At 34.1% G+C, this 24,646-nt stretch overlaps 3 protein-coding genes across 3 annotated transcripts; all 3 read left to right on the forward strand.

The window, feature by feature from the left end:
* The first annotated feature begins 12,501 nt into the window (after positions 1–12,501).
* On the forward strand, positions 12,502–20,160 carry LOC145632267 (transcription initiation factor IIB-2). The gene is made up of 7 exons (XM_081684591.1): positions 12,502–13,032; positions 14,721–14,745; positions 15,273–15,402; positions 15,487–15,617; positions 16,683–16,771; positions 17,490–17,566; positions 19,622–20,160. The coding sequence occupies exons 1-7, from the start codon at positions 12,680–12,682 to the stop codon at positions 19,753–19,755; spliced, it is 939 nt and encodes a 312-aa protein (XP_081540717.1). The 5' UTR covers positions 12,502–12,679; the 3' UTR covers positions 19,756–20,160.
* Positions 20,161–21,117: 957 nt separating this feature from the next.
* LOC145633131 (putative disease resistance protein RGA3) lies at positions 21,118–22,443 on the forward strand. Its single transcript, XM_081685414.1, has one exon. The coding sequence runs from the start codon at positions 21,118–21,120 to the stop codon at positions 22,441–22,443; it is 1,326 nt and encodes a 441-aa protein (XP_081541540.1).
* Positions 22,291–24,252, forward strand: LOC145631014 (uncharacterized). The gene is made up of 2 exons (XM_081683123.1): positions 22,291–23,733; positions 23,953–24,252. The coding sequence occupies exon 1, from the start codon at positions 22,462–22,464 to the stop codon at positions 23,725–23,727; it is 1,266 nt and encodes a 421-aa protein (XP_081539249.1). The 5' UTR covers positions 22,291–22,461; the 3' UTR covers positions 23,728–23,733; positions 23,953–24,252.
* Positions 24,253–24,646: the final 394 nt, after the last annotated feature.

The following is a 24,646-nucleotide window of genomic DNA, read 5'->3' on the forward strand; positions in this document are numbered from 1 at the left end:
GTTTGCGGGTGCGGCCCAGACCCGCGTTTAATAAAATCAACCCAAAATGGTCGAAATTTTGGGGACGGAGGTAGTAGATAGATGGATAGATATATATTAATGATAAAAAATTTGCGTTAAACAATTAGGGGTTTATTTTGATTTTTAAGTGTTGAATTCATCAATTCAATCTAATATGAAATAAATTCAATTTCCAACCAATGGATTCAATCCAATATGAATTTCTTACCAAATCCAATTTGGACCAATCCAAATTTCAATAATTTGGATCCACCTCAATACTAATTAAAATAGGATCTACACATTTTTAGGGCCCAATGACTATAGTATAGACTAAGGGCATGTTCACTTCAGTTTAATTTCAGTTCAGCTCCTAATCTCCTTCTCTCATAAAATATTCATTTCAGCTCTATTTAGTTCAGTTCATTTTCAATTAGTTCAATTCGTTCATTTCAGTTCAGTAAATATGAACAAACACTAATAATCTCAAGACATGTGTTGTAAGTTGTAAACATAGTTTATGCAATCAAAGAGAAGCAATTGGGCCAAATTGACCATTAATCTCAACACATTCCTTAAAAACATACTTCATCTCTTTTTTTTAATATCAACATTTTGACTTTTACATTATTTATATGTTTTTACTTTGACTAGCTTGATGACATATATATTATATAATAATAAAAATAATAATAGCTATGTGGATCTTGTTAGATTATTCTTGAGTTATACTATTTCATTATCAAATATTTATAAATTTTAAACGTTTATAATGTATCGATAATTGTAAAAAGAAAAGTGTTAGGGGTAAAAAAAAAAAAATCCAAAGGAAATAGTGTCAGATGATCAAGATATGTAAACATCTATCAATTAAAAATAAATACTTCTTACCACAAGTTACGGGGAAATGATTTTGGCACACCAAAAATTGATTTTGGCACACCTTCATGTGAGAGGAGTTTTGAAAACTGTGCTCTCACAATGGGTGTGCCAAAATCAATTTTTGGTGTGTCAAAATCACTTCCCCAAGTTACGCCATAGTGCGTAGTACAACACATGAAAATAAAATTGATTTTAGTTAGTACACATAAAATCCTCTGTTATATATTAGATGACATATTTAGGCTCGCTTGTGAATGCATACTTTTTAATGCAGATATCTTTGATTACATATTAGAAATATTTATAAAAATTAGATATTTGAAAAATAGATATTGAGACAAATCCGATAAGAGCTTGTTCTCTTTGGCTTAATTTTAGTTCAGTTCAGTTCAGCTCCAATAAGTTCTAATCAGTTCAGTTTAGTTAAGTCTGGTTCCTTATTTTCTTCACTTATAAACAATTCATTTCAGCTAAGTTTTGTTCAGTTCAGCTCTATTTAATTTAGTTCAACTCAGTTCAGTTCAGTTCAGTTCAACTCAATTCAGTAAATCAACAGTGCAGTAAATCAGAACATGCCCTAAGACTCTACATAATATGTTTTTTCTCAACACGAAATCACAAGCAAATTCATAGTAAGTTATGTACTTATGTGAATAGTGCACATAGTCAAACTGTGTTATTTAACTTGGAACAAAGGAAATACTGTTAGTGGACCAACTCAACCAAAAGCTTAAACTAATGATTGAGGCCCATAAATATGTTTTATACTCTATCACTCCCCTCACATGAAAAGCCCTTTGGGGCCCACCCATACCTGGTGCGAATGAATTCCACTTTGAAGGGGGGGCGGATGAGATTCGAATCCGTGACCTTTGTGTCACACTGGCTCTGATACCATATTAGTGGACCAATTCAACCAAAAGCTTAAACTGATGGTTGAGGCCCAGAAATATGTTTTATACTCTATCAAATACTACCTCAATTTCTGAAAGTTCGACTCATTTACTATTCATGGGGGTCAAAATAAAATAACTTTTGACTACACCAATGACTTATACAATGTAGTACCTCCGTTTCTTATTAAGTGCAACAAAGGGATATTACTTGTGATACATTAAATATTTCTTTGTTGCACATAATTAGAAACGGAGGTAGTAAATAAATTAGCATATGAGATCTAATTAGATTTCACTTATTATAAATTTCCAAATATCAACTTTTTATAATTTTAACTTATACATACCAGAAGATATTTATAGTCAAACATGTTAATTGGAGACCACGTAAATACAAAATAAGTCGAACTTTTAGAAATAAAGGGAGTATATATTTGGTCCAATTGTCCAAGTATCCAATTGCCCCTAAAAACAACAACGATATAATATCAGACATAAGAAATAGTCTTATTGGACTAAAAAAGATTATTGGGCTTAAGGATGCCATAGAGCATATTTCTAAAGCTGGAACATTGGACACTAGCCTATTGCAGCGGAAAACCATTAGAAGGCCAGTACAATAACTTCTTGGGTATCAGAATTATACTCTGATGTGAGTATGTGACCCAGTCGTACAATCAATAATTGGTAGGTATTTGAGTATTTCCTCCCTTTATTTTTAATAGTACTCCGTAATGTTTCTATTCTCATGTCAATGTATTAATTTAATTTCAGATACATAGGATTAAATATTAATAAAAAATATTTAAATTTTTGAGATTATGAATTTTTGTACTAATACCTATTTAACAACATATTTTATAATAAAATTTATTTTTTATACGATATCAAAATACGATGATCAAAGCCGTTATATTAATAGTAAAAAAAGTCAAACGTGTCAACTATTTAAGCTCTAAGGGAGTATTTGTCGTACATAATTTTAACTACGAAGAATACGAATTTAATGATATGTTCACACACAAGTACATAACTACAACTTGAAGAGTGAGGAGTGGAGGCTGGAGGGATGGTTAGTCCCTCCATCTCCCCCAGATGTGACATAGGTTCTACTCCTCATCCCCCCTTTTAGGTGAACTGCTAAACACCGCCAATAAAAATGATCATCACCACCAACATTCGGTGTGAATGGACAATCGTACCCTTATTACTTCACCACCCCTTATCCTCCCGGCGACCCACAACTCCTTTTGATCGGTGATGACCACCACTACCCTGATCGGCGACCCACCATACTATACCCTCCTCTATGACGACCCACCACCTTCCCTCACCTTCCCTCAGCTGGCGGGAAGATGGTGGTTTAATATATTTTTTTTATTTCAGGCAACCGCGGTAATCAGAGCCCAAAACCGATTACCGTGCGCGATAATCGGAGCCCAAAACCGGTTATCGTGCACGGTAACCGGTTTTGGGCTTTGGTTACCACGCACGGTAACCGGTTTTGGGCTCCGGTTACCGTGCACCTTAACCGATTCCATGTTTACCAGAGCCCAAAACCGGTTATTGTGCCCGGTAACCGGTTTTGAGCTCCGGTTGGTACGGTTGTCAAAAAAAAAAAAACCACCACCTTTCCGCCAAAGAGGGAAGGTGGTGGGTCATCTTTGAGGGGGATGTGGTAGGTCGCCGGTCAGGGTGGTTGTGGTGGTGGTCGTCGTCACCGGTCAGTGTGGTGGTAGTGTTAGTCATCAATTGGGGGTGGTGGTGTCAAGGTGTTAGTGATTGGTGGCAAGAGGGAAGATAGTGGTGAAGTACTAAGGGTATGGTTGTCAATTCACACTAAATGTTGACGGTTTTGATCATTTTGGATGGCGGTATATAACACCCCCTTTATGATAGGAGGGGGATTCCCCCATCTTACCGTTTAAAAAAAAATCAACTCGACAAGTATATATATCATGAAAAATAATCAACAAGAAAATAGTGTTTATAAAAGTTGAAACATTAAAAAAAAAAAAATGGAAGAACTATTTGTTTGATTGAGTTTATTCCCATTTTGGGAAATTGGAAATGATTTTAATCATCTACTTTTGAAAGTTTAATTTGTAACATTTTTTATTTTTTTTTTTATTTTATGTCAACAAAGTTATAACGGTACAACTTTGTTGATGTTGGTCAAATTAACATATTGAGTCATTTACTACAAGTATAATGGACATGTATAATGGACAATAAATTGCTATAGCATCTATAATGTTGCTTTAATGTATCACTAAGTATAATTGACATTCATTGTAAAATAATTTGTTAGTATCAATAGATTCTTTAATTTGTTATTTTTAGCATTATCAAAGTACACATTTATACCGACGGGTATTATTAGAATCTGTCAAGAATAGCGAGAATAGTATGGTGTGTCTTTATTATTAGAGTATGCACAACCACATATATATACAAGATTACAACATGACTCTGATACCATGCCAATAATAGAGAGAATAGAGGATAGTGTAGTGTCTTTTCTATTAAAGTATGCACAAGTATATATATACAACCTAAACAAATTAAGGCTCATAACATCAGCCCATAAGCTATACACTAATAGGCCTAACTAAATTGTTAATGACTCAAGTTATTTAAAGATGGGAAATACTTCTAAACAATCACTCTTTTTTCTAAGTTTCTTTTCCTAATTTTGTACTCGTTATGAGTTAGGTCTTAATTAGGTCCTTCAGTACAAGAAACTTAAGACAAAAGGTTAAAATTTGTCCAATTAGTGTGTATTCTGCCCTACCTTAAGCTTACCGCTTGCCTGTTTTACTCCTCATTTTTCCACAAAGAGGAATGCGGATTAGATTGTACGGCAAACATGCCTATATACTGTACAAGTATTCAAACCTTATACCGTTCAATTAGAGTTGAAGTGGAATCATGTTCAATTAGAGTAATATTATTTAGTTTTGTTCTATAATCTATAGTAATTGATAAATAGAAACAACTGTTACTGACTTAAAGTCTCAAACAAGACTCAGCAAGATACATTAGTAATTTCTAAAACTATTACTCCCACCCTTTTTAAATACTTGCTCCATTTCTCCATGCGTGGAGTTTTAGGAGAAAGTAGTAAAAGTAATAAAAATATGGAGTAGTGGAGGTTGGTGGAAGAATAAAAAATTGTAAAAAACAAGCTAAGAGTAGTGGAGAGAATTGGAGGAGAGAGAGCATAAAATTAATCAAATATGATTAATGATGGATTCACTAGGTGAGAGAAATTAATTAATTATTGCAAAAACTTACCAAATAAGGAAACAGAGCAAGTATTTAAAAACGACTATAAAAAAAAAAAAAAAAAAAGTGGAACAAGTATTTAAAAACGGAGGGAGTATAAAGTATTTATCTTTGTGATTCGGATAGTATCATCAATCATTTAGTTGTTATAGACTTGCTCAATTATTGGTGCATTGTTGCGGAAACCATTTGAATGAGGGGGTGTACACATTATAAACTTAGAGCATCTTCTCCACCCAAATTTGAAAAGTATCAAATTAAAGCAGTACCTTGACCGTTGGAATAACATTGGCAGACTTGCTTGATTGAGCAACACTACTTGAAATTTTGAAGAAGGTGTATATATGTACTACGTATAGACTAAGGGCATGTTCACTTCAGTTTAATTTCAGTTCAGCTCCTAATCTCCTTCTCTCATAAAATATTCATTTCAGCTCTATTTAGTTCAGTTCATTTTCAATTAGTTCAATTCGTTCATTTCAGTTCAATAAATATGAACAAATACTAATAATCTCAAGACATATGTTGTAAGTTGTAAACATTGTTTATGCAATCAAAGAGAAGCAATTGGGCCAAATTGACCATTAATCTCAACACATTCCTTAAAAACACACCTCATCTCTTTTTTTTAATATCTTGTGACCCGGCGATGCCCGGGTAGTTTATGGACTTTTAAGATAAAATTATACTACGTATTATAATTCAATTTGATTGAAAATAGAATTCTAAATTAACTCTTTTGCTACAAAGTCAATCTATATTTATCCAACGTAGATACTTGGTGAAAAATTAAAATGTTAAATGATGTTGTCTTGTGGCCTAATTATAAATTTATTATTTGATATTTTATCAAAAATATAACTCTAAACTAGTAATCTTATTCTAAAATTCTATCCTATAGAATTCTTAGCTAATTTTTTTTTATCTTATGAAATCTATCCAAGGTGGCGCAACACTTGACGGTTTTTTTTTTATCACATGAAGTCTATTTAAACTTTTAGCCAGGCGACGAGATATCGACACTTGGCGTTCCAACTTTTCGCCAAGTGTCGCGCCACATAGGATAGAGTTATATAGAATTCAATTTGTAGGATAAAAAAAGTTAATTTAGAATTCTATTTTCAATCAAATTTGGATAGAATTTTAGGATAAAATTGTTAATTTAGAGTTTTATTTTTGATAAAGTACCAATATCTCATATGTACAAATTAAATTATAATTTTATTAAAAAAAAATTATAACACTCATAAATTATCATATAAATTTATTTTTTGTATCATAGTATTTTTTTGGAGCGAAGGAATTAGCACCACATCCATTATTTATAATATATTCTAATCAATTTAAACAATACACTTTACAATCTAATATAATTTTATTACTCTATGTAGACCTTTCAATCGGGTCGGGTCACGAGTCATTTCGGACAGGGTCATTATTTCAGGTTACAGGTCAAGAAATGTTTAAATCATCATAAAAACACATCAATTTCTAACTAATTTTGTATCAATGATATGTTTTAAAATTTGACAGATAGATTAAAAATTTATCTTAAAATTCAATAAACAACCCGGGCATCGCACGGGCACGAAATAGCGACACTTGGCATTCCAACTTTTCGCCAAGTGTCTTCGCCAAGTGTCGCGCCACGTAGGATAAAGTTATATAAAATTCAATTTGTAGGATAAAAAAGTTAATTTAGAATTCTATTTTCAATCAAACTAGATGAAGCCCGTGCGATGCACGGTTTGTTTGAATTTTTAAAAATAAATTTTTTTTATACATATATTTATGTTCTAAAATTTGTTATATATTTAGATAAAATTCCTAATATCAAAAGATAATATTTTATATTTAATTAATTTAAATTGGAAAATCTCATTCGCCAATTTTGCTTACGTGGCATTTGAATTATTTAATTATAAAAGATTTTAATAATCTCCTATTTAATTGGTTACTACTAAAATTTATAATCCTACATGGCACACTAAGAAAATTAGATCTATGTGGCTCTCTAAAAACCCGGGAAAAAACTCCCCTTTATATATATATTAGATTTGGATAGAATTTTAGGATAAAATTGTTAATTTAGAGTTTTATTTTCGATAAAGTACTAATATTTCGTATGTATAAATTAAATTATAATTTTATTAAAAAAAAAATTATGACACTCATAAATTATCATATAAATTTATTTTTTTTATCATAGTATTTTTTTGGAGCTAAGGAATTAGCTCAAAATGCACCACATCCATTATTTATAATATATTCTAATCAATTAAAACAATATACTTTACAATCTAATATATATAATTTTATTACTGTGTGTAGACCTGTCAATCGGGTCGGGTCACGAGTCATTTCGAACAGGGTCATTATTTCAGGTTACGAGTCAAGAAATGTTTTTCACCAATGTTATTATTATTAGTCATTACATGCCTACTACATAGTTTTAATCATCACAAAAACTCATCAATCCTAACTAATTTTGTATCAATGATATGTTTTAAAATTTGACATATAGATTAAAAATTTATCTTAAAATTAATAAACAACCCGGGCATCGCACGGGCACAAAACTAGTATATATATATATATATATATATATATATATATATATATATATATATATATATATATATATATATATATATAATTTTAATATTGCATATTAATTTATACCAAATGGAATATACTGTGTGAGATAAATACAGGTAATTTGGCATGCAAATCGCTGGATAAATGTACATCGTATATGTTTCGATTTTATTGGATCCATCTCCTTCACACTCTTTTTTAATATTTTAAGTTTTCTTAGGCAGGCCCTGTTCTATTCACCTTAAAAAAATAATATTAAGTAAAAATAAGTTCAGTTCAGTAAAATTAATTTCAGTTCAGTAAAATTAATTTCAGTTCTGTAAAAATAAGTTCAGTTCTGTAAAATTCAGTTTTCTTAAAGAAGAATTATAATAGAAAATCAGTAAAAATAATTTCAGTTTAGTAAAAATAATTTAAGTTCAGTAAAAATAATTTCAGTTCAGTAAAATTAAGTTCAGTTCAGTAAAAATAAGTTCAGTTCAGTAAAAATAATTTCAATTCAGCAAAATTAAGGTGAATCAAACAGGGCCTTAATCATATTTTTTAAAAAAAAATATTTTTTGTAGTATTTTTTTTTTTTTTGGAAACCTTTTTGGTAGTATTATTTGTAGACTAAAATGTAAACATATTATTTAATAAATATTCACAATTCACAACTATCCAATAATTATACAAAAAAATAAACGTTAAAAAAACCCTAGCCTCCTTTTCTCTCTTCTCTCTCCTAAACCTAGTCTCCATTGTCAATTTGAAAGGGGCTTCCATCGGTGGAAAGCCCCAATTTTTATTTACTTTTAAGCTTTTTGTTTTAGGTTACAATAATGTCTCCCTCGAAAGAAAGGGTTTATCTCCTTCGAAAGACAAGGTTTTTTCGATCTCCTTCGAAAGACAAGATTTTATTTGTGCTTAATTTGGTCTCCGGTTGTGCGGGGCTACTATTGATTGTGGCTCGAATTCGGGTTACGGAATCAGCACAAGAATTTACTTTCTCACAAAATTGCGAATTGAAGCGGCGATGGATCCACTCAAAAAGTTGTATGAGACAACAAATCGAGAATATGCCGAATTGTTATATTTATGTATTTGGATTCTTAGCCCTTCCCCGATTAATTCTTGTTTGATTTTGTTAAATTCGTTTTCATTATAATTCATTATCAATTGTAGATGCCGTATGGCTTATATCAATGAAATTTAGTGTCCTTCAGGACTTTTTTCAAAAAAAATAAAAATAAAAATAAAAATAATTATACAAGTAGTAAGAAAAAATCATTATTCTATAAAAATAAAAACAATAATAATAATAATAATAAAAAAAAAAAAGCAAGCTACAAGGTATTGTAGCCAACTAATGTGGAACTTTGTAGCTTGAAACCCTTGTATATTGAAAATCTGATGTGGCAATACAAGCTACTATGTAATATTGTCATTTTTTTTTACGGGAATTGTCATTATTATTAGAATGAGTGGTTAGTTTGGGAATTTGGACTATTAATTAGGTTGTTGATGTATTATGTTATTATTTGTAGGATGTTGCTAACGAACGCCCCCGGAGTGTTGGATAAACATTTAAAATATTACCTAAAGTGGTATTAATTTGGAAAAACATGACCAAATCACGTGTCGATCAGTGTAATTAATGTAGTAATTTTTATTTAATACTTCTACTTTTAGCTAGCTTATTTAGGGACATTCGTTAGCTATTGCCTTATTTTTATTATCGGAATAAAATGATTTATTTTTACAAGATAATGCCATAATTACTCTAAAATTTGAAAGCTCGTCTCTCTTTCAATCTCAAACAATCATTATAAACTAGTTTGAGGCCCGGGCGATACCCCGAGTCATTAATTTTTATATAAAAAACTATAGTAAATTGTTTTAAAAAACAACTTTAATAAATTAAAGGGAAATCAATTGATGGTTTTATAATTTTTTTTTTTAAAAAATCATCTTTTTTATAAATTTTATTAAACATTATCAAAGTTCATTATGAAATATGCAGTAACCTAGCTTTTATACTTCATATTAGTTTGTTTTATCTGTTAAATGAATTTTTATCTACTATTATAAATTTCTTCAAAATATAGATGAGCAAACGAAAGAATGAGGATTAAAAAATTAGCATTTATGAACATTAATTTTTTATGAGGGAAAATTGATGATTAGTTTTAATATGACATGAATCACATGACCCCACATCATTTATCAATTCACGACGACACGTGGCAAAAAATGATGACACGTGGCAAAAATGATGACACGTGACATGATTACAATTCTTGCCTTGGGTTTTAATATATATATAGATGTTATATACTATGTATAAACAGTTTGTCAAACCAACAAATACGGTGAAACAACTAACAACCAAGCTAGCAACCATTAGTCTATTGCGAATGAACAAGTTCTTTGCGAACAGTTATTATTGGCATATTAGCATATAACATTACTCATATTATGTTAAGGCCTAAGGCCTAGGACATGCACAACTCGATACTTGCGTTACAAGGCACGAAATAAATACAAGTGCCAAAGTATGGCCTCTAAAAAAAAATTACTTCCTCCAGTTTTATATTGGTAGTCTCATTTTGACTTTACACGGTCTTTAAGATATGCATTTGACTATCAATTTATTTAATTGTATATTAACAAAATTATAAAATTTTACTCCGTAATATTATAAAATTACATACACATGAAATGAATATAACAATATACTTCGTATATAAATATCTCATTATATTTTTTTTCATACTAATCGTTGCAAATAATATGAAATGAAGGTAGTATATATATTAATGTGAGTGTTTGGTCAAAGTTTTAAAAATTTGACTATAGAAATTAAAATGGGTCTATTAAAATAAAACGGAGGGATTATGTTAAATGCATTCTTTTTTTTTTTCGGTGCTTAGAGAGCCACAGGGGCAGGTGATGAGAATCGATCCCAAGATCTTTTGGAATCGGGAGGGGAGCTCTAACCATTTGAGCTATCCCTCACTCTCTTAAATGCATTCTTTGTATGGAGTGGAGTAATAATTATGAGATGTTACGGTAGTCCGGCTATAAGATCATACATTCCTACATACTCTGCATTAATGTACTCCGTATTATGCAATAAACACTTGAACGAAATAACGAGTACGTGAATGTTGAACAAATGAACATCTAGAGCTTAGTAGTACAGTTTAGTCAGTTACGGCTGTATATGTTTGCTTGTTTAACACAGTAATGTCCGTGTGTACAACTCACAACTTGTCAAAGTTGATCTGTCAAACTCAACTGTGCTAATTTGCTAAACAAGTAAACTAAACTGCTTCAATTATGTTTCCTTAAAAAAAAAAAAAAAAAAAAAAAAAAAAAAAAAAAAAAAAACTGGTTCAATTATGTAAATTTATTTAGCCAACCTAAATTGAACGCAAGATATTTTTAAAAAACGTGGTAATAATGACGTTAGCCGTTACAAATTAAATATCTTTCATCGATAACTTACAAATTAGTACTAGTAACAAACCTACCTGCATATGCATGCGGTCCAAAATCTAAACACATACACCTAGAGCTGGGCCGGGTCAGCACGCGGGCGGCCCGGGCACGGCCCGAGGATGGCCCGGCACGGCACGGCCCGCTGAGTGGCCCGGCCCGGCACGACGGCACGCCCCTCGTGCCTCGTGCGGGCTGCGTTAAAAAAAAAAAAAAAATGGCACGGCCCGGCACGAGCCCGTGAAATGGCCCGCCGGCACGGCCCGAGGCACGGCCCGCAGCACGGCCCGTGGGTAACGGCTAGTTGGCAGCAGCTCTATTTCCCTCCAACGGCTATAAACGTTAATATAATTCAAATATAACTTAACTCCATAAAAAATTTAATAATTATTAAATTCAAATATTAAATTGTATAATTATTCAATTCAATTTTTTCTTTCATAAAAAAAATTCAAGTTTTTTTAAAGTTTTTTTTAATTGTTTTTTTTAAAAAAGAAAAAGAAAAAAGGGTAAGCCGTGGGCCGGCACGACGGGCGGCCCGGCACGGCACGACCGGCACGGTGGGCCGTGCCGTGCCGTGGACAGGGGAAGCTTGAAGGCCGGCACGGCACGGCACGGCCCGCCTCCACCGTGGGCCGGCACGGCCCGGCACGACACTGTTCATGGCCCGCCTAGGCACGGCCCACGGTAGGCCCGGCACGGCCCATGCCCACCGCTACATACACCTTACTACTTCTAACTTTCTAAGTTCTAATCGTTGTCATTTGGTCCCACGCATATTTTTCTTTCTTTCTTTTAGTACTCGTACACTACTCGTAGTTAACGAGCAGAATTAAAACAATAGAACATACTCGTATTAATACACGAGATATAATTTATGCAATTAATAAAAGGTATACTTTTAAATATATGTGGTTGTGGCCAATGCTAGTGAGGTGATGAAAGACATCACTTCCCTAAAATGAAAGTATTAGTTGCATCACTTTTCTTTTTATTTTATAAATTTTCTCTATCTCTTCACTCTTATTACATGGGGCCATCAAAACAAAGGTATTATTAAAAATAGTAGAGACAAATCGACAATACTCATATAGACCATGTTCTTTTGAGTTGTTCTGCTTTGTTCTATTAAGTCCTGCTTTGCCTAGAAGCTCAAAAATAGTATGTATATTTTGCAATAGATTAGGTAAGTGATGCGATTATTACAGACGGAGCAAACCCAGACACAAATCAAAAGGTCCCACACATACATTAATTCATTCCCTTTTTATTACCACATCAATTTCCCATGACTTTCCTAACAAGCCAACAAACCCACACCCTCTCCTTCTATAAATACCCCCATACCCCCTCCATTTCCCAGATTCTCCTCTCCTCTCCTCTCCTCTCCTCATTTCCCTTCTTCCCCAATTTCCACCCTAATTCCAAAAACACCCATCACCCCAAATCCCCATTCAATTCAAATCAATCAAAAACAAACAAAAGATCAGATTTTGATTCTGGAAAATATCTGGGATTTTCAATCAATTTGAGAAATGGGTGATGCGTTTTGCAGCGATTGCAAGAAACACACCGAGGTTGTGTTCGATCATTCTGCAGGTGACACAGTTTGTTCGGAGTGCGGACTCGTGTTAGAATCTCACTCAATCGATGAAACCTCCGAGTGGAGAACGTTCGCCAATGAGTCGAATGATAATGACCCGGTCCGAGTTGGTGGACCCACCAACCCCTTGTTATCGGACGGTGGTTTGTCCACCGTTATATCAAAGCCGAATGGTACTACCGGAGATTATTTATCGTCTTCGCTAGGGCGGTGGCAGAATCGGGGTTCGAACCCCGATCGAGGTCTTATTCAAGCCTTCAAGACCATTGCCACTATGGCTGATAGGTCTGATTTTTATTGCCTTATTGTTATTTCAGCTCTTTGAATTGTTTATTGTGAAATGGATTAATAAAGTTGATTTTTTGATAAGGTGGTGGGTATTTTTGTTGATGATACAATGAATTTTCTTGATTGTTGTAGGATTATATACAGTATTTGTTTTTGAGGGTTGAAGTTGGAAAATTTATTGGGTGATTTGGTGTTAATCTGAGGGAAAAGTATGAAGTTGGGTGAATTTTTGGTTGGAAAAGACTACACTATGGTGTTTTGGTGTAATGTTGGTTGGTCCATCTCCTTGCATTAATGTGAATTTATATTGGATTTAAAAATATGCTGTCGGAAGAAGTGTTGGATTGTTGGTCATGAATTCATGATCCCAATGAATGTGTTCATTTGGGTTGTTCTGTGTTGTGGCGAAATGTAGGGAATTTGAGTATGATTACTTGCACAAGTACTGTTTGGAGCTGGGTGATTATAATGTTGTCGAGACTAAGTCGTGGGGTATTGTAATATTGTTGGTTGTAGTGAAAATCTTGTGCTTACTCCTAAAATGTACAGATATGATTGAGGGAGAATTGTTGATAACTTTTTGTATTGAATTTGAAACTAAGTTGAGGAGTAGGGGTGAAATGGTTTCTAAATTTTATTGAGGAATATCGTCGTCCTGTTCACTAATTTTATTTGGAAGGTGAAATTGTGTTTAACCTGCATTATTTTCAAATGATCCTGCTGCAGAATGTGGCTGCTTGCTTTTGGCTGTTCTTGATTGAGGTTTTTGGTTGTGCAATAGAGAAGCAGACTTAGATAAATGTTGGCAGTCTGCTGAATATAATGTGTGTTGAAGATAATGCTATTTTAAGCCATTAGGGTTGCTCTGTGGATGTTTTCTTTAGGTCATACCCAAAAGAAGGGAGATTGTGGCTGGTGGTCTCGTTGATTAGTCCTAAGGAATAATGAATGGTGTTTGGGCTATATTGTGGCGTGATTGAGAGAAAGAGTTGGTGGATCATATTTGGTAACATGGAATTGGAGATGTGAGAATAGTGTTATACTCTAAATTGTCTGGGAGCAAGTTTAGTGTTTGTAACAAATATCCACTTCCCTGTCTACGGAGTACCAATCTTATGCTAGCCTAAATTTCAAAAAGAAGGGACGAGCTATGTCTCTTAGGTTGCTTACATAAATACTTCTGGGACCTGTCATTTTTGATCTTTTGTTGTTAGAAATTAATGTTAAAGAAAGTGGGTTTATTTTGTAACTAAAAAGCTGTTTCACTGCTAGGCTTAATATGGTATTGTGTATTGTAGACTTACAACTCTGGCGAATTGTTTCTATGGTCTAATCTCTACCTTGGCTAACAAATTCATATGCTCCTTTTAAGCCTCCCTTTGATGATGTGCATAACATGAGCACTTCATTGTGGCGAATTGTGTCAAATTAAAGCATATTGTACCCCCCTTTCTTTTTAAATCCTCCAAGCTATATATAACATCATCCATGGTAACATCCTCATTGATTATGTTCTTTATGTATGATTGTCTTGCCTTTTGTTTATTTATTTGTTATTAATTTTTTTTTTTTTTTTTTTTTTTTTTTTTTTTTGTGTAAGTCAAGGTTTTACTTTTAATTTGCTTTTGAACATTGAATCTGAAATTGTGAAGCTAAAAGCTAATGGGAATATTTTGTTGTTTCAGGTTGGGTCTTGTTTCGACCATAAAGGTAATGACTTCAATTTTATCCGGTTAATATTTTTTGGAATTGATTTGTTTTTTAAACACGCTGGCTAGCCAAAGCAACCTTTATTTGCTGAAAATTCTGTTGTTCCTTTTGTTTACTAATTTACTTTTTAGTCTTATGTTTTGATTGGCGTAAGTCATTGTTTGCTTGGGTGTAAATCTATCATAGAAGCAATTTGCTTGAAAAGTCTTCAATAAGACACCTCACAAACAACACTGTAGGTTAGATGAATTAATATTACTCAAGAGTGAAGATGGCGGTCATGACTAGTGGTCTAGTGCCATCCCTTTCATTGAGCTATTAGTGCACTTATCACTGTGAGAAAATTATTGACCTTTAACTGTAAATAGGGAGGTATTTTTTAAAGATTGTTTTGTGCTTCCAATAACATTAATTACATATCTTTTTGCTGCACTATACTGTACATACAAGGTCAATATTACCTTTGTGGCTGCTTTTGCATTTGACCTTTGTAAATTATTTGTAATGGTTTGTTTTATCTTTAACAGGACCGAGCTAGTGAGATATACAAAAAAGTAGAAGATCAGAAGTCTAGTAGAGGAAGAAATCAAGATGCTATTTTGGCTGCATGCCTATACATAGCTTGTCGGCAAGAAGACAAGCCTCGGACTGTAAAGGGTACAGCCTTAGAATCTTATAAAATATGGATCTTCAACCATTTATTTGTGTCTGAGCTTCATTGAACATGTGGATTTCATATAGAAATCTGTTCTGTCGCCAATGGAGCGTCAAAAAAAGACATTGGTCGTGCAAAAGAGTACATCGTGAAACAGCTGGAGGTCGAAATGGGACAAGCAGTGGGCATGGGAACTATACATGCTGGAGATTTTCTGGTAAGTATCTTGTCTCTCAATGACTATATATAATGACTATATGTATACTATCTCCGTTTCAAAAAAATCGCAACACTTTGACCGCCCGATACACAACTCTGACCTTTAATATTTGAAATTTTGACATTTGCTATATTCACATTCACTACTGTTTTTTTTTTTTTATTTTTTTTTTTTATAATTTATAATTTTTATTTTTATTTTGCTACCACCTAAATAAGAGTTTGTTAGAAATTACTACCCAATGCCTTACACCATCACAATTTCCGTCAGTGGGGCCCAACCACCGTCCAACCACCCCACTGTCACCCCTCCCTATCCCCCCGCCGACGGCCGACGCCCGAAGGTTCGGCTGGCGTCGGCGACCCCACCCCCTCTCTTTCCCCCACCCACAATGCCAATCCCCTTCCCTTTCCCCCACCCACCGAAGCCAACCCCACCGAATTCAGCCCCCCCTCCCTGTTCCCTCCACCGGAATCGACCCCCCTCCCCTTCTACCCTTTTCGGCCACCCCTAACCCTAAACCACCGCCCCAAAACCACCGTGGGAGAAAGGGAGGGGAAATTGTCTTCGTGGGTGGGGGAGGGGGTTGGCTTCATGGGTGGGGAAAAGGGAGGGGGGTGAGGTCGCTGGCGTCGGCAGGGGGGATGGAGAGGGGGAGGGGTGGCAATTGAGGGGACGGGGTGGTTGGGTTTTTTTTTCTTTCTTTTTTAAGTTTTTTTTTGATTTTTTTTTTAATTTTTAATAAACTTAACGGAATTTCTAACAAATTCCGAATTAGGTGGTAGCAAGGTAAATTTTTTTTTTTTTTTTTTAAAACGGTAGCAAATGTGAATAGAGGTGTTTTCCCTGGTAGCGAATGTCAAAAATTCCTAAAGATTAATCCAAAAATATTTTACCCGGCAATACATGTATTTTATATATTGATAAAAAGTATAGTCAAATCAAGTATATGAATAGTGCAAAAGTCAAAGTGTTGCGATTATTACCAAACAGAGGGAGTATTCTGTTTGATGTCGTGAAATTAATTATATTCTTTTGACATGGGATTGAAACTTCTTACAGAGACGTTTTTGTTCAAATCTTGGTATGAACAATCAAGCCATGAAGGCTGCTCAAGAAGCTGTTCAGAAATCAGAAGAAATTGATATAAGGTGGTACTTTTAAATGTATTATAGTTCAATCTTGTTTGCTTTGCTTACAAAAGGATATTTTATAGAAATAGGAATTGTTTCTAGCAAGTTAAAATATTTCTATTTGTCAAAAAAAAAAAAAAAAAAAAATGCTATTTCTAAGTCAAGATACTGGTTTGAAACTATTTGAAGTATCATACAAAGTATTTCTGTATCAACAAGACCAAATGCTATTTTATAAAATTAAGTTGCATGAAGCTGGTTCAGATGTTGTCCCTTTATTTTCAGTATGCTATTATCCCATACTGAGCCATTTTCTCTGAAGTGCTATGTTGAGCTGTGAAAATGCATGTTTGTGTATATTCCATAAAACAAAGTCGAAGAGATAGAGGATGTACATTATCTCCAGGAATACTTAGCCAGATAGATTTACGTAAAATAATTATTTTTACTTTGAAATAAAATAATTATTGTTGAAGGTTGTAAGAGTTTATTTGTGGTGCACCATGTGTCCATGTTAATTCTGCTGCTTCATGGTTATAATATCTTGTTTTATAGATATGTAAGTCACTAAAGCTCTGTTTTGTTATACAAGGAATGCATGTGTCTTTTTTTTTTTTTTTTTTTTTTTTTTTTTTTTTTTTTTTTTTTTTTTTTTTTTTTTGGTAATAGGTACCACGCTACATAAATTTTTAAGCATCCATGTACTAACATGCTCTTTTTCTTGCAATCAATACAGGAGAAGTCCCATATCTATTGCTGCAGCAGTGATATATATTATTACCCAACTTTCTGAGGAAAAAAAACCCCTTCGAGGTTTGTCTTCTGTTATATCATTTTGAAGCTTTTGTTGCACATATAGGAATCTATTCAGATTCTTGTTTTATCAGGAAGATTATGACCTGCTATTGCTATTGTGCAATTTCTGAATATTGATGCACGTACACAATCGTTAAGACTCAATAATCTACAGCTACCTGGATTCTTTTATCCTGGGTTTGGATGTTAAATCTTGTTCACCTTTAAAATGCAGCTTATTTTAGATGTGGGAGATGCTTTTTGTGTGTGTGTGTGTGTGTGTGTTTGTGTGTGGGGGAGATGCTTTTGTGTGTGTGTTTTTTTGTGTGTGTGTGTGTGGGGGGGGGGGGGGGGGGGGTGCGTCACTGCTGTATGTATATTTTTCAAAAGAGACTTAAAGGTGTGTCGCAACCTTCTTCTCTAAAGGGTGGCTAGATGTCAATTGGTTAAGGATTAATGCTCTAGAGGGCAGAGACTATTCAAAAATTTGTGGGGACAAAAGCAATAAGGGGATAACATGTGCAAGCATTTAGTGAGAACATTTTGCAGTTTTGCTTCGTTGCCTATTTGTAAGTTGTAATATGGACAATTTCTAATTGTTACTATGTTTGGATAGAGAGAGATGAGGGAAAGGAAAAGGAGATAAAAGGAGGGATACACCATCCTTTTATTCGGATATCTAATGCAAGGAGGGAAGGGGAGGGTCGAGGGAGTTGGAAGGATCTATTTTCTCCCCTTTTAATAAATCAAATTCGTCCATTGTTGGAGAGGTTTCAAAGGAAAATGGAAGATCACTTTCTTTGTTGTAGTGGTTGGAACTTGAGCTTTGGCTTACTTCTCTTTTATTTATAGCGTTATTTCAATTTTTAGTACCACGAAGGATTTTGAACAGTATTCTGTTCCTATTGACTGTCCAGTTGCTTAAAGTGTTCGGGTTTGTCCATTATAGAGAGAAACTAGGTTGTGGATAGGGAATGGATTATCCACTATTGGCATTGAGTCTTGATTTTTGGATATTTCCTACTACTATATATGGGTGAAATTGTTAAATGTTTGCAGTATAAGATTTAGGGGTTTGTTAAGGAAAAGAATGGTCTTGCATGCCGGACTGTTAAGTGGATTTCTCTAGATCGGGGTTTGATGAGAGGAAGAAATGAAAAGTGTAAACCAATCCAAATTGAATGATGGTTATACAACCTTGTTTAGGAAGTAACTTTCTGGAGGAGAGCTTTTAGCTTTTTGAGGCCTGTTATAGGGTTTGACCATTCTAAAAAATGTTAATTTGAGATATGGTAAACAGTTAAACACAGATTTTTGAAAGAGCTTTTGAGCTCAAAAAGTTGTATTTTAAAGAGATCATAGAAGCTATTGAAATTAATTGAACATTTAGCTTTTTGGTTAGTGCTTACACTCAAGTAGTAATTACGAGCTACAAGCTATAGTAAAACCAAACAGGGCCGTATTTTTCTTAAATTGCTACTTTCGTTATTAACAATTGTGGATTAGGCCTTCTCTGCTATCGTTGTAATTGAGAATTTTTCCCGTGTGATATTTACGTTGTATGTCGTAATGTAATGATCGTTTGTCCAATCCTTGGTAGTTTGGTTTTGTACTTGAATAGTACCAACGACTAATTGAGTCTCTGTGCTGAAAATGTGTCTGATTTCATGTAAATTTGAGATTGGATAGTAAGGTTGGTTTGCTCATCGTATTAAGAGCATGTTTGGTAAGAGTTTTTTTTTTTTTGGGTTGGAAACGGATTCAATTTAACTATTACCGTTACCAAGTGTTTGGTTAGAAGGTTTAGGTAACAATTACCATAGGGGTAATGGTTTCCACCTATTTGTTATGTCTCTAAAACTTAAGGTAACAATTGCCCTTATCCTCCGTAAACAAAAGTAAAGTGAGTTAAGTGTAAGTGATTCCTTTCCATAGTTAAACCAAACTAATGAAAAGGTAAGAGTTAGATGATTCCTTTCTTCCCTCTTATATGTTTCCTTTCCACTTCGTTTCCAGTATTCCAAGTGTCTAACCAAACAGCCCCTAAGCACGAAAAACTTTCTTCTCTTGCAGATATCTCACTTTCTACTGGTGTTGCTGAAGGAACCATCAGAAATGCTTACAAGGACCTTTATCCTCATATTTCGAAGATAATACCCAATTGGTATGCCAAGGATGAGGACCTGAAAAACCTTTGCAGTCCTTAGAAGGAACGTGGGAGCTCTACGGACCATCTTACAGATTTTTGCCTTTTTGGTGTGGGGAATACAAAATGGAAGTCTGCCCATTACCTTAAAGATATAACTCACATAAAAGTTGGCTTAACTCCTGATCGAATGTGCAATTGTTTTGTCTTAAACTTTAAAGAGGCGCACCCATCTTTGTTGGGGGGTGACATATCAACATACACTTCTCTGTTGCATTATTGTAGCAAATATAGTATCTGAATGGGATAAATGACAGGTGCAGGTGAAGAGTTAGGGTGTTGGGTGTAACTGTAAACTCTTTGCTTGGAAGAGGGTGATATGAAATCGGAATTTAGATTTCTACGCATTTATAAGTTATTTTTTTTTACGGGATTTATTAAAAATGAACACTATGGTTAGTGATGATTCTTAGAAGTTTTTTAGCATTTATATTTTCCCTTATTGATTGCTGATTTTTTTGGTTGTAACACTCTAGTACTCTATTAGTCTGAAAGGTTGAGGGTGTTCTTGATTTTGACCTCGTTACAAGATGCAACCACCCTCAATGTCATTGCTGATCATCAGAACAGTTTCTCTTGTTCTCAAATCTCAACTTTTCAGGTTCCGGGGAAGATAGTAAAGAACCCAACTTCATATGTTTAGGGAATCTAGGGATCCCTTATGTTCAGCGGTAGATCTAGAGAATAATAAACAAAAACATTTTTAGGGTATTTGTATTTCAAAAATGAAAACATGGAGGTTTTGTGTACATAATTGACGCGATGAGATCAGTGCTCCTAGTTAAGGCTTCTTTAAAACCGTATTAGTCTCACCTGAACAGCTAGAACACATTGTGGCTAAGAAAGCGTATTCAAAGGCTATGTTATGTACACCAAAAAAAATGATCTTACATTCTTACCTTATTAGTAAAGCGTCAAATATGAAAACAGGGAGGATGTGTACCATAATAAATTAAATCAATTATTAAAACCCAAGTTATTCCTGTGCACCAAAAAAGAGTAATAAGGAGTATAACCCTTAAAACCTTGAAATCAAATAATCTCACTTGATTTTTTGCAAAAAAAATTCTATTTTATAAAATTTATGAGCAATCACTGTTGACTTATCAAAGGTAGGCTGGAGCCATTTCAATTATTTTACAAAATTTATAAAGCAATATTGACTTATCAACTGTTGAATGGAGAAATTACAAAAAAACAAATTAAGGGTATTTGTACTTGAGTTGCCTTAACCACTCATTTTTTACGAGCACATCTTAAGATCGAAGGGCGTTACTACACTAATAAAATAGTACACCCTCACCCTCACTCATCTTCACATGTTTTCTTCTTTTCTTATCTTGTTTTTCCCACAATTTTGAAGATGGCGGAAGCCATCATTTTGCCTATTGCTAAATCCATACTTGGTAAGATCGCTTCCTTTACTGGTGATCTTGCCATTTCCTCTGTTTCCGAAGAATTAAAAGCGGCCAAGTCAGCTAAGAAAGATCTTAATAAGATAGCTGATAAGCTCACTGCTATTTGTGCTGTCCTCCATGATGCTGAAAACAAGCAATACTCGAACGAAGCCATGAAAGTTTGGCTAAGAGATCTCAAGCGTGTTGTTTATGATATTGATGATCTCTTGGATGAAGTCGCCTTTGACGCTTTACAACGCCATGTCAATGAAGGTCGTTTTCGCCGCAAGCTTAGGTACTATCTTTCCTCCTCAAACCCCATCATTTTTTCTTTTCATGTGAGTCACAAAATACGAGACCTCCGTGAACAGCTAGAACACATTGTGGCTAAGAAAAATGATTTTGGTTTGACTGAGAATCCGGTTGAGTACTCAACTTCTGACATCAGGGATCTTTTTGATAGAAGCTCATATGTCCATGTACCTGATGTCGTTGGAAGAGATGAGGCTAAGCAAGATGTTATAAGAAGATTGGGTAGTGTCAGTGATGTTAGTGAGCTCTCTGTGCTTCCTATTGTTGGGATGGGTGGGATTGGAAAAACTACGTTAGCTAAGTTTGTGTATCATGATGTCCAACACTTTGATCTTAAGTTGTGGGTATGTGTTTCGGACACGTTTCACATACCCAAGATCATTGAGGACATTTTGAAAGATGGTACCGGTGACAGTACTCCTAACCAAGATATGAGTATATTGGTGAAAAAACTCCATAGTTTATTGAGTGGAAAAAAATACTTGCTAGTGTTGGATGATGTTTGGGTTGAGGATTTTGCAAGTTGGAAAAAGCTTATGGATGTGCTAGCTGTTGGTAATTCGGGGAGTGTAGTTTTGATCACTACAAGAAACTCCGTGGTTGCTTCTACGACTCAAACATTTGAATCGTCTTATGATTTGGATAGTCTTCTGATGGAAGTTTGCTGGTCAATGTTCAAGCACCTGGCATTCAAGGATGGCGAGGAAGGCAAATATCCGAGTCTTTGTGATATTGGCAGTTCTATTGTCAAAAAATGCCATGGCATCCCACTTGTTGTGAATACTTTGGGGAGTTTATTAAGAAGTGTGAGGGACAAACATGAATGGCAACGAATTAATGATATGGAAAGTTTTACAGAATTGAAGCAACATTATGGTAATGTTTTACCACTGCTAAAATTAAGTTATGATAAATTACCATCTTACTTAAAACCATGTTTTGCTTACTTGTCCTTGAACGTGAAAGATACTCCATTATAATCAGTTCTTGTACCATATATGTGGAGTGCACTTGGATTGTTGCCACTGGATAAGAGAAATAAGGATATTGATGGCTTGGGATATTCTTACTTCAGGGAACTGACATCAAAGTTCTTGGTTGAAGAATCAGGTGAACATATCGTAAGTGTATACTGCGAGGGTAAAATGCACGATCTTTTGCATGATCTAGCAGTGAACATTATGTCAGAAGAGTTAGCTGTTGTAACTTTGGGTAAGATGACAGATTTAGACTATGCTAGGCATATTGTATGGGGATATGAGAAAATTGATAGTTTAAAAGAAGAACAATTTCCAACAGAGCTTCTCAAAGCGAAGAAAGCCCGGACGTTTCGTTTTGGTTATAGAATGAAACATGTAAGCATGTCCTTTCTAGAGGGTATTATATCCAATCTCAGTTGCTTACGCATCTTGGATCTTGAGGGTCTTTGGTATGAAGAGCTGCCAAAGTCGATCGGGAACTTGAAGCATTTGAGATATCTTGACTTGTCATACAATCCCCTCATGAAATCACTTCCAAATACAATATGTAATCTATTGAATTTGGAAACTTTTTATACCAATGTATGTGAGCAATTAAAAGAGCTACCAAGGGATATACATCAGTTGCAAAGCTTAAAGAGTTTTTCAGTGACAACGTGTCAAGAGAGCTTAGTTGACACCAAACTCAATGCATTAAGTTCTCTACAATTCTTACATTTTGATTCATGTGAGAGTCTGATCTCGTTGTGGGACAGTGATGATATTGGGCACCTCAACTCCCTCAAATACTTGTACATTGAAGATTGTCCAAAATTGACAAGTCTTCCAAAAAGTATGAAGTACCTTGTTGACCTTCAGATATTAGACATAACAAATTGTGAAGAGTTAGATATGAACAAGGGAGATGCCCTTCAAGGCCTTCAAAGCCTCCGACTATTGCAGATCATGAATGTGAAAATGGCAAGTCTTCCAAATGACATACAATCTGCTGCAACTTCTCTTCAATATCTTTCTATTGAAAATTGTGAAGGTTTGGTGGAGCTTCGAGATTGGTTACATTGTTTTACCTCTCTCCGGGAATTTCTTATTGAAGATTGTCCAAATGTGTTGGGTTTGCCCAAATGTATTAGCCACATCAATTCTCAACAAAAGCTCTTAATTAAGGGATGCCCAAACCTATCAATAAGATGCGCTGTACCATATGGAGAAGACTACTCTCTCATAAAACACTTTCCCACATTCGAGCTTGATGGCTTCACATTTACTCCAAATCAAAGCCACTGAAAAAAGGTCTCAACTTCTATACTCACTAATATTGATTTTATATTCTTTTATTGTCTCATTTTAATTTTTAATTTTTATGACATAACAATATCTATTATACCTGAGTATAACTAACAACAAAGGAAAAGAGGGAAGAATTACAAATTAATGATTTTTATTATTTCTAAGAGTACACTCTGTAACTATTATGTGTTGTTGATTTTTTTGCAATTATTTGTTATACAGATTTTGGGACCACCGTTCTTCAACCCGGCTGTTGGAGCAAAGTATTGGTCTGATTGTTCATGGCTCATGCATATTTGAAGACTCAAGGCCTCAAGGGTATATTTGTCTAATTCGTTCTTCTGTACAATATAATGATTGATGCTATGGTATTTATCCTTTACTTGCTTTGTAGGATTTACATGGTTTTACCTTACTCTTAAAGTGAGGGTTTTACATGTAACAAACATTTTTTTTTACGTTTTTCATTGTACTTTGATTGTATGTTTGTACTTTTAAGAATGTTTGAGTTATTGTGTTCAAGTTAATCTATGGAATTAGATTATTTACCTACCGATAAACATTTGAAGTTGAGAACACATATTAATTAGTGTGTGTTTGTTTCACAAGGAGGTGGCTGAAAGTAATTTCCAGAAAATCACTACAATATGTTATCAATCATAAGGTACAATAATTATTTTCCTATTAATTAGTTTGGTTTATAATCAGTTTAAGAGGAAAAACAGAGAAAACGTTTATTATAAAGGAAATGCGACAAATAAGTTGTAACCAACCATGTAGAAAAATAAGAGATCAAAGGTACCAAGTCAGCTAAGAAAATCCATAAGATCATAGCTGAAAAATTGGAGGCTATTTTGAAGATGCAGAGGAGGAGCAATTTGCTAATAAGGCAAACAGAATTTGGGTAAGAGATCTT

This window comes from Chenopodium album, chromosome 5, assembly GCF_948465745.1.
Source record: "Chenopodium album chromosome 5, dcCheAlbu1.1, whole genome shotgun sequence".
NCBI classification, from domain to species: Eukaryota; Viridiplantae; Streptophyta; class Magnoliopsida; order Caryophyllales; family Amaranthaceae; genus Chenopodium; species Chenopodium album.

Bases quoted from the DNA above. Each gene is read 5' to 3' on its own strand.
- LOC145632267 (XM_081684591.1), top strand. From the start codon at position 12,680: ATGGGTGATGCGTTTTGCAGCGATTGCAAGAAACACACCGAGGTTGTG. The intron at 13,033-14,720 runs GTCTGATTTTTA...TTGTTGTTTCAG, and splicing joins ATTGCCACTATGGCTGATAG to GTTGGGTCTTGTTTCGACCA. The intron at 16,772-17,489 runs GTGGTACTTTTA...CAATCAATACAG, and splicing joins TCAGAAGAAATTGATATAAG to GAGAAGTCCCATATCTATTG.
- LOC145633131 (XM_081685414.1), top strand. From the start codon at position 21,118: ATGGCGGAAGCCATCATTTTGCCTATTGCTAAATCCATACTTGGTAAG.
- LOC145631014 (XM_081683123.1), top strand. From the start codon at position 22,462: ATGTGGAGTGCACTTGGATTGTTGCCACTGGATAAGAGAAATAAGGAT.